A 9,652-nucleotide genomic window follows, 5' to 3' on the forward strand; every position below is an offset into this window, starting at 1 on the left:
TATTAGTTTTTCGTTAGTAGTAATAGTAATACTAATAATAATCCAGCCATTAATATAAACGCCTCCCCTTTGGCCCTCTGGTCAGTGTAATTTTCAAAACCATTATTACTCAGTTTATTTTGGGTGTTGGATGGAAAGGGGAGCATGTCCACTCCAAGAGAAAAGCAGGACTCTGTTTCCGCTGCGTGAGTGCGCCAAACGGCGGTCGGGCACAGCAGGCACAGCAACATCACCTGGTGCCGCGAACGTACACACAATGCCTAGTGCAGTGTAAGCACTAGAGCGTGCACAGCTCGGGCCTCAGTCTGCCGTGTGGAAAATGCTAGTGGACGCACACAAAGCTTCGAGGCCTACGCTGTGAGGGAAAGGGGATTGCTTCATAGAGACGGAGCTGCTTATTTTCTTTTCTTTTTCTCCTTTTTCCCCCTCCTCTCCCTCCCCGGATTTTTTGCCTTTTCGTGCCAGGGAGGGGGTTTGGCTGGAAAGATGGGGTCGGGAAAAAATATAAAGTTTGCCCTGTGTGAGGTGCTGCAGTTTGCAGGGCTAGGGGTGCCCATCTTCGTGGTGATGCAGAGGTTTGCCTCCATCATGTGGCGGATCCGGCATGCCGCCACCCCCCCTGGGGACGCCAACACCGCCTACTGGCTGATTGTGGCCTCCTCCGTAGCCTACGTGACCACTGTAGCGCTATTGGTCTGGGTGCCCATGAAGTACATGATCTTCAAGAAGAGGAAGTTTTTAACAGGCAGGAAGAAGTGGTGAGTGAAAGATGTGGTGTGGGGCTGGACACTGGATGCTGGGCCATGGGGGGGTGGGAATTCCTCATGTAATGGGCAGTATAAATTAGTATTTGTACTGTTTGGGTTCGTTTCAGCCACGGTTCTGTAGACCTTATCCCGGAGTGTGTGGACACTTGCGGTGGTGGTCACCAGGTACATTTAAAAGAGGAAAATGTTTCGTGCCCTGACATCTAGCCACATGGAGTATGTTAAAATACCTGTCACCTGTCACAGTGCTTATAGTGAGTGTGTTGAAACCACCACCTGGATAAAAGGAATCATGAACTTTTTTGACTCTTATGAAGGTCTGCAGCGCCTGAGTTGATGGTGCCATAAAAGGTGAAATCACATTTATTAGGACCACCTTTGGTGATAATCTTACCTCGACCTCCTCATCTCATTGCACAACTCAATATCCGCAGTACAGTTTTCTGTAGTCTCTCCTGCATCTTGTTATCCAGCATTCAGTTTATATACTGAGCCACTTAGAATTATTTATCTATTTTTACAGCATAGTAATTTTCACTGTATTAATTCTCGGTAAGAACTTTGCTCAAGGATATAAAAATTGAAAGGTCACAGTGCTGCTATATTAGCACAAACTGGCCTTTCGAAGTAACTGTTTTACTGAGCTTGTAGGGAAATGTGTATAGATCACGGGATGATAATCTGTTTAACCCATGGAGGGACTGAACCCATGATCTCCAGCTGCCGATGGCTTATCTATGAGGCCACTGGGTCTTGTGGTGGACCTATGTTTCTCTTCAGCTTTGCCACCCATAGGGTGTACACTGTATGGTGTGAAACTATCAAGCTGTTGAAAGAGGATGTGAAAGTTGCACATTGTCTATTTTACTTGTTAGAAATAAGTAATGACAATTTTCTTTAAGAGTTATCTATAATGTATAATGGGGACAGCTTGTACTGTAGTGGTCTGTAGTACCCTCAACAAGGTACTTACCCTAAATTGCTCCAGTACAAATACCCAGCTGTATAAATGGGGAAATAATTGTAAAGTTGCTTAACATTATAAGTCACTTTGGAGAGAATTGTTAGCTAAATGAATAAATGTACAGTACTGTAAAAATATAAGTTCCTTCATGAACACTGTTACAGCAAGAGCAGAGATTTGAACTGAGGGACTTAATTCTGGCAGGCAGAGGCCCTAACCGCTGAACTCCTGGTTGCACTGATGACAGTTTTGCATGAGTTTGGTATTAAGGTCTCATATGATGAAATTCCATAAATACAACTACAGAACATTCAACTAACTAGTCCTGTCACTGCTGTCTCTGAGCAGTAGATGGTACCAGTACACTACAGACATGCGTCACTTAACGACGGGGATACGTTCCGAGTAATGCGTTGTTAGGTGATTTCGTTGTTGAGCAAACTTTATAGAGTGTACTTATAGAAACCTAGACAGTATAGCCTCGATCATTGAGTGTACTTAAACACACCTAGATGGTATAGCCTTGATCATAGTGTATGTATACAAACCTAGATGGTATAGCCTCGATGCAGTCAAGAGATGCGGTAAACATGAGATTTATGACGCTGCTGTCAGCGTAACACAGCATATTGTTTTACAGTAAACTTTTTTCTTTATAATTAGAAACTACACTGTAAAATAACGGTAAAGTACAGTATAGTAAATCCATAAACCAGTAGCATAGGTGTTTATCAAGTATTATGTTCTGTACATAATTGTATGTGCTATACTTTTATACGACTGGCAGCACAGTAGGTTTGTTTACAGCAGCACCACTACGAACACGTGAGTAACACGTTGGGCTACAATGTTATGACGACTATAACGTCACTAATGGATAAAAATTATTGAGCTCCATTATCTTATGGGACTACCGTTGTATATGTGATCGGTCGTTAAGCGGCCCATGATTGTACTATGATTTGGACATGTGCATCAGCGGGCTTTTTCTGAAATTAATGCTCGGTCATCAATTCTGCAGTTTTACATGTTAAAAAAAAGTTTTAAAAATTTGCATTACAATGTACAGGCTGAACTTAACAAACACAACTTAAAACACCTTTACTTAATTTAAATCCAAGGTTTAAAAACCAGATGTGCCAAGTTAAAATTTTATGTGTATGTTAAAATATTTTGTGTGATACAACAGGAAAAACTGCAATCTTTTTAAAAAAGTTCAGACTATTTGCTGGATATGCTGATTTTGGTTTGAACTGAGTCTATATTTGTGAAATCTGTTAGCGACGTAATTTTTGTACCAAATCGTGATTGAAGGAATGCTATGATTTAATACACAAATCAATTATTAAACACTGAAGCTGAAATCAGAAGCAGGGCTGTGGAGTCGGTACACAAAGCTTTGATTCCAACTCCGCAGCACTTCCCAAACGTTGCACATTATTTTGGGGATCGACTTATCCGGCGAATACAGGCCAAAACATCTATTACACCTCTAATTTTTGGGGATCAATACGCCAGATTGACTACACCGACATATACGGTACATTTAGTCGGAGTCGGTACATTTTTTTTCTGACCCTGGTAACCCAAGAATTGCTTCTGACTCCCACTCCACAGTATTGATCAGAAGGTGGTTATAGCTACTGGGTTTGTAAAGGACAGCCTTTATGCCCTTAAGGAAAAATCCTCAGTCTGAATTGTTAAACATCTGGCTGCTGCTCCCTGATCGTCTGGAGGACATTGTGGCTTAGTGTACAAACAGCAGTGAATATAAGCAAATAATTCAGTATGTTTGGTGAACAGGAATATAAAATATATTAAAAAAACTTCTCTCCAAAGCTGAATAATCAGTGCTGAAATTTAAGTTTTTTTTTTTTAAATGAATTTTATTTTTAATTTAATTTTTATTTTGTAATTCATTTATTTATTTATTTATTTTTTTATTTCCAATGACTGGCTAACGAAAAATCATACAAACTTCGACTTCTTGGAAGCTGCCTTCTTTCTTTCCATCGTTGCCCCCTTCTGAAGCTGAGTGTTGAGACAGCATGCTCTTGTCGAGGCCGAAACCGTGCTGTTGACAACTCTCCGCTCTACCCATAGGTGCCACCAAACTCTGGAGTTTGGACGCTAATGATTCAACAGATGGTCGGCTGATGCATTGAGGCAGTAAAAAGACTTACTGGCATGAAGTTAACAGCCTGCAGAAGAAATGAAAAATAAATCACAGTGTGGGATGACCTGCTCATTGTCCTGTTTGCCCTGTGTTTCAGGAGACCCGTCGCACTGGCCTATGTGATCCTGTCCACACTTCCCTGCTTCGCCATTCTCATCGTGAGCTCTGAGGTACCAGAACAGGCAGCTGCTCTATTTCATTTTTTTTTTTCTGCTTCCGTTCCAGTAAAAACAATGTTTTGTGACCTAGTCTCCCCCTCTTAGCGGCACCCTCCTTGACCTTTTACATCAGCAGGCACTGAGAACCTCTGGAACAGCTCTTCTGTCGGCTCACCGATCAAATTTATTCTTTGAATTTTATTATGCCACTTCAGTCAGTCGTTTAGTTATTTTTACCAGAATGTTCATCTGCTTCAACTCTTCACGTATCACTTAATTTCTTATTTTATTTTCCCCGAGCCTTATTTGTCAGTACCGTGCAACAAGTATGAGTGTGAAGTGTTCTAGGATTTTATTAATGACTGTGAAGATCTTTTGGATTTTCGAGCATTTTTCTGCTATTCTTTTGTTGGTTAGTCATTCTGGACTTTTTCTTGAAGGTATATTAGTAGGTTGATTAGAAGAAAATTGTCCAAAGCCAGTTCAGTTTTAGTACTTTTTTGAGCCGTTACAAGAGGTAGGACAAGGCAGGTAAAACTGCAGACAGGTCCATTGGGTCAAGTTACATCAACATTCCCCAAACCACCATCTGCTTCATATTTTGCTTGTACATTAGGTATTAAGTATTCAGGGACAGTTGGTAGCGTAGTGGTTACAGCTACTGCCTTTGGATCCAAAGGTTGTAGGTTCAATTCCCCCCTCGGGGTATAATACCGTTGAGCTAAGTACTTACCCTAAATTGATCTAGTAAAATTACCCAGCTGTATAAATGGGTAAATTATTGTAAATAGCTTGACATTGTAAGTTGCTTTGGAGAAATGTGTCAGCTAAATATATTAAATTTTTTGTGCTTTCTGTGAATTGATTCGACGAGTCCAACTATTCATTTATTTTTTTAATAGATAGATAAGGTACTCTGTCGTCATTGTATGCAATACTATACAATGAAATTTTGTGTGGCAGCCCTCAGGGCAACAGCAGCAGAAAAAGAACACTTGAATGAATATTAGATTAAAAAGATTTAGGTTTAGGTCTTAAAAGTGAATAAATATGAAAAATTGTTTCCTGACAAAAGGGACAACAAAAGCAGTTGTACCCTTTGCGAAAGCATAAATGGTTCAGGAACTAAAGCAGATGTTTAGGGTCAGGGTTCAGGTTCAGCTGCGGAGCAGGACTCCGGGGCTGTGTGACTAACAGCACACGCCTTCTCTCAGGTTGTGCAGTCCTGGGCCGGTTACAGTTACGATTTCAGTTTCGGGCTGAGGGTCTCGAAGCCATTCCTGTGGTTGCAGGGCATTGCTGGGTTCCCCTTCCCATCCACACGGCTGCAGACGTAAGAGAGGAGAGTGTCAGGGGAGCTTGTTCATGACAAAGTGTTTACCCTGGTCTCAGAATTTAAAATAATTTGAAAACAGTTCCTGTCAAAGCTGAGAAGATTAATGTAAATTTATTCATGTATTCAGCAAATATATTTGCTGAAATCATGTCATACTTCATGTCATTGTTAATGTCTAAATATATTGTGGGTATTATTTTCAGCATTGTACAATGAAATACACTTTGACATACAAATCAGAGCATGTTTTATATTGTGTGTGAACTTTGACGTGGCAAGAAGTGGGTTATTATCTATTGTATAATCGACGCCTTTCTCCAAGGTGGCCTACAGTGATCAACCCGTTTACCTATGGTTGGGTAATTATTACTGGGGCAATTCAGGGTAAATTGTTTGATCAGTGGTACTGTGACAGGTCAGGGATTCGAATCTATCTCGTTTCACTGCTGGGGAACTCCTCTAACTGCTACACGCTAGTTTGTATTGTAGAGTATTGTATGGCATATTTTGGATATTTTGGACTTCAAGTTTTTTGCAAGTTTTTATTATTTTTTCAGTTGCATTACTTATCGTTAATATTTACATCTTGGACCCTGGAGTCCATTTCTGGTCAAACCCTTACTGGTATATGACTTTGACCGCAGTCTGCTGTGACTAACTTATAAAGAGCATTTAGCTCATGTGATCCAGAAATGTATGATAGGTGATGTTCCTAACAGCACAAGGTACTGTGCAAAGAGAGAAATGTTTGCAATAGAGGCACAGGATGCAAAGTTTTAGTTTCCATAAGGAAAAGACAATGCGAGTCATCTGATGGGGTCCCAGTCGTCCCCGTCCCCTCATGCCCTTTCCTTTCCTCGGTAACATTCCAAAGACACCATATTCCACAAACCTCTTTTCTCCCTTAACTGTTGCGATGCGGTAAAGCTCATTATCTGGCAACGCAGGGTACGAGGACCACCAGACAGTTATCTGGTCCTGAGAAGATAGCATGGGGTTGACCCTCTGGCATGGACATCCTTTTAGGAAACGAACCAGGCGACTGACTCAACATACTTGAGTGTGTGTGTTTGTGTGTGTTTTTGTGCAAAAATCATTGCATTTTCACTTTTTAAATACATGAGTGCTTCACGTGCGTCTGCATCAGGTGACATTCAGTGTCAACTGTCCTCGTGCTCCTCCTGGTCCTCCAGGTGCAAATCAGCAACAGACTGCAGTATGACACCTTTGCGGAGCTCCCAGTCTCATTAGTGCTCTTCTCCCTGATCTTCATGGACATCATCGAGAGGATCCGCCACTGCCGCCTCACTGGCCAAGGTAAGGAGGCGCTCTTCAGCTTTGTCATTGTGTTGTCAGCCCCGTTCCTCTTTGTACCCTTGTGTATGTTGCTCCTTGATCCACCAGAGCTCTTAGTTTAAACTGTCTTGATTGAGCTGTTGAGGAAAACATTCAATTCAAATCATATTAAACTCACAATGACTTTTTCATGTCGGTGAGACACAACTGCTGTTAAGAAAAAAACCTGTTAAAGTAAAAATCTTAGAAACGTATTGCAGGTGCTTTTAGGCAAAATAAATCTATTGACATGGGCATGTCTGAAACAAACCAGAAAAAACTACATTGAAACTAAATGTACGAATTAATCTGGTTTAATAATTTATTAATAACTAGAAAGAAATAAATCAATGTATATGTAATTGACAGAATGGTGGAGCAGCGGGTGGCACAGCCACCTCACAGAGCTCGAACAGCTCGAACTGTTCGAACACAAGTTCGAATCCGTCTGTCTATGTGGAGTTTGCATGTTCTCCCTGTGTCTGCTTGGGTTTCCTATGGGTGCTCTCGTTTCCTCACACGGTGCAAAGACATTTAGTTTGGTGAACTGGGGATCCAAAATTGTCCGTAGGGTGTGTGTATGTGGCTTCCCTGCGATTGGCTGGCATTCTGTATAGTGTGTACAACCCCCAGCCGTGCACCCAGTCATTCCGGGACCCCCCCCCCCCCCCCCCCGAACATGACCGAGCCAAGCAAAAGTTAGTGAGTGTATGTATTTGGGCCTAGTAAGTATAGTGTTAATTTAATAATATTTTCATACATTTTTCGAAATGACAAAGAAACACCAATTTATTTACTTCTCATATTAATGTAACAGGTGTTCAAAATGTGAGCATTACAAATTATAGCAAGTCCTCAGCTGATACGTTTAGTTTCAGATGAACGGAATTGTGCCACTTAGTCAATGAGCAGCTCAGTCAAGGCTGAGTGGTTACAAGCTCAGTTACACACAAGTGACCGTCAGGACCGGAACCGGGGTTGACACCCACCCTCCAAGGCTGCCCTCCATTGAAACCCTCGGCCCAAAGCCGACGAATGCCCTTCTCCCGACTGGGACGTTGTCCAGAGGCAGCATCTTGGTGGGGAATCGCACGCGGTTCGGTATTCCTAGAAGTGTACGCACAGAGAGAAGAGTGCTGAACTTCCGTTTCTGAACAAACATCTGCTTCTTTGCAAGTTTCACATCAGCACTAATTCCAAAGCTTCCTTTTTACAGCACATTCCCTTGAAAGGCAGCTCTTCCTGTGCAGAGGTCCACCGCACTCTTTCAGAGAAGTGCCTTGTGCAACTCGCCTGCTTAACCGCTCCTGCCCCCATTCTCTTCCTTTGGCTTTTGGCAGCGAACCAGCTGGACAGAGATGCGGACATCCCTTCTTCTGTGCTGACCAACGTGCAGCCCGTGGGACCTGTGGCACCGGCAGCTGCCACCGCGAGCCAGGTAGTCATTGACCGGCCACAGAACGGTTCAAGCGCCGGCTCAGCTCCCGGGCCTGGCACTGGCTCCGGCTCCAGACCCGAGGCCAACGGGGCCGTGCCGGGATTTCCGGGGCGTCAGGGCGTACAGCCCGGTAGTCAGTTGGCTGGACAGCTCCCCGGACAGCTGGCCGCACAGTTGGCTGGACAGTTGGGCGTCAACTCCGCCTCGAGGAGTCTCCCGACCTACACCCTCCCGCGACCCCTTCGCTTCCTGTGCGCCAGCGACGCCAGGGCCGACGTCTTCGTGGACGGCTTCGTGTTCTGGTTTGACACCGTGGAGATGGTTCGGGCAGCGAGCCACCCTGGAGTGTACTACTCAGGCTGGGTGTTCCCTATCTACATATTTAGCTATCTGTCCGTGCTCAGGGTCATCGTCATGCCTGGCAGCCCGCTGCTGCCCACGCTGGGGGTCGCCTTGCAAGACCTTCCCTTCCTCTTCGTCCGCATCGCCTTGATCGCCATCTTCGGCTTCGTCACGCCCCTGCTCTACCTGTTCAAGAACCTGCTGGTGTCTCTGGCCTTCATATACTTCAACTTCATGACCAAGCTGAGGGTATTCAACACGGAGAGGATGTTTTAAAGATGCAATAGGAGGAGTCTGCCGGTGAGAGACGGTCTAGATGTAGACGGCAAAGATTGCAGTAGCAAATGACAAATGTGTGTAGTGTTCCCGTAAAGATGAATTTACAGCCGGTGTCTACACGTTGTCTCCTCGTAAATCTGATTTTCCTTTCTGTTCATAGTTGTTTTTACTTTTTTTTATGCCCCCATCCAGCTCCCCCTGCCTCCTAATAAGAGCACATTGGCATTGTAGGTACTTCTAATGTTAATTGCTACTGACTTAAGAGGTCGGGATAGTTTCTCCATTACCACAGCATGCAGTGAATGTGGATGATAAGAACTCCCTGCCGTTAATCACCCTGGATTTTATATTCTCTAGGTTAACAAATATTCCGGAAAAAGGAGTTAATACAAGTTACGAAAAATTGTATTGTAAAATAATAATAAAAATATTTAAAGTGTAATTTTTTTTTTTTTTTTTTTGTCATTACCTCATTAACTATGATTCACTGTCATACCTCCAACTCTCAGGCCCTGGGAATCAGGGGGATATTTTGATCAAGATTTATTCAACTTTTACACTGTTAGAGTTTATACTGGTGTTCTGTCCAAGTGATGGCAGTCATCGAACCTCCTGGGGGTACTGTGGCTACTATGCGGGAGCGTGTCTCACCCAAATGGTCCAATCGATAACTTCTTGTGACTTCCTCGGGCAGGAAGCAGGACATCCTCTGTACGGGTGTCATCCTTGCCCTCCGGAAGCGTCTCCGCCGAACGTTCGAAGGTCCTCTTTAGAGGAAAAGATCAACAGAGAGTATTACCAACCAATGGAAACAAAGGTCTAACAGAAAGATGTGCAAACATATTTGATACCGCACT

The 9,652-nt window shown here is 43.3% G+C and overlaps 1 protein-coding gene across 1 annotated transcript; it reads left to right on the forward strand.

Annotated features, from left to right (window-relative positions):
- Window positions 1-486: 486 nt before the first annotated feature.
- Window positions 487-9,125, forward strand: LOC108937046 (transmembrane protein 236-like). Its single transcript, XM_029255028.1, has 4 exons — window positions 487-758; window positions 4,005-4,077; window positions 6,595-6,718; window positions 8,077-9,125. The coding sequence occupies exons 1-4, from the start codon at window positions 487-489 to the stop codon at window positions 8,790-8,792; spliced, it is 1,185 nt and encodes a 394-aa protein (XP_029110861.1). The 3' UTR covers window positions 8,793-9,125.
- The last annotated feature ends 527 nt before the right edge of the window (window positions 9,126-9,652 follow it).

This window comes from Scleropages formosus, chromosome 9, assembly GCF_900964775.1.
Source record: "Scleropages formosus chromosome 9, fSclFor1.1, whole genome shotgun sequence".
Taxonomy (NCBI): Eukaryota; Metazoa; Chordata; class Actinopteri; order Osteoglossiformes; family Osteoglossidae; genus Scleropages; species Scleropages formosus.

What these genes read in the sequence shown, in the direction of transcription:
- LOC108937046 (XM_029255028.1), top strand. Translation starts at nt 487, where the DNA reads ATGGGGTCGGGAAAAAATATAAAGTTTGCCCTGTGTGAGGTGCTGCAG. An exon ending in TTAACAGGCAGGAAGAAGTG is followed by an intron (nt 759 to 4,004) that starts GTGAGTGAAAGA and finishes CCTGTGTTTCAG; the next exon opens with GAGACCCGTCGCACTGGCCT. An exon ending in TTCTCATCGTGAGCTCTGAG is followed by an intron (nt 4,078 to 6,594) that starts GTACCAGAACAG and finishes CTGGTCCTCCAG; the next exon opens with GTGCAAATCAGCAACAGACT.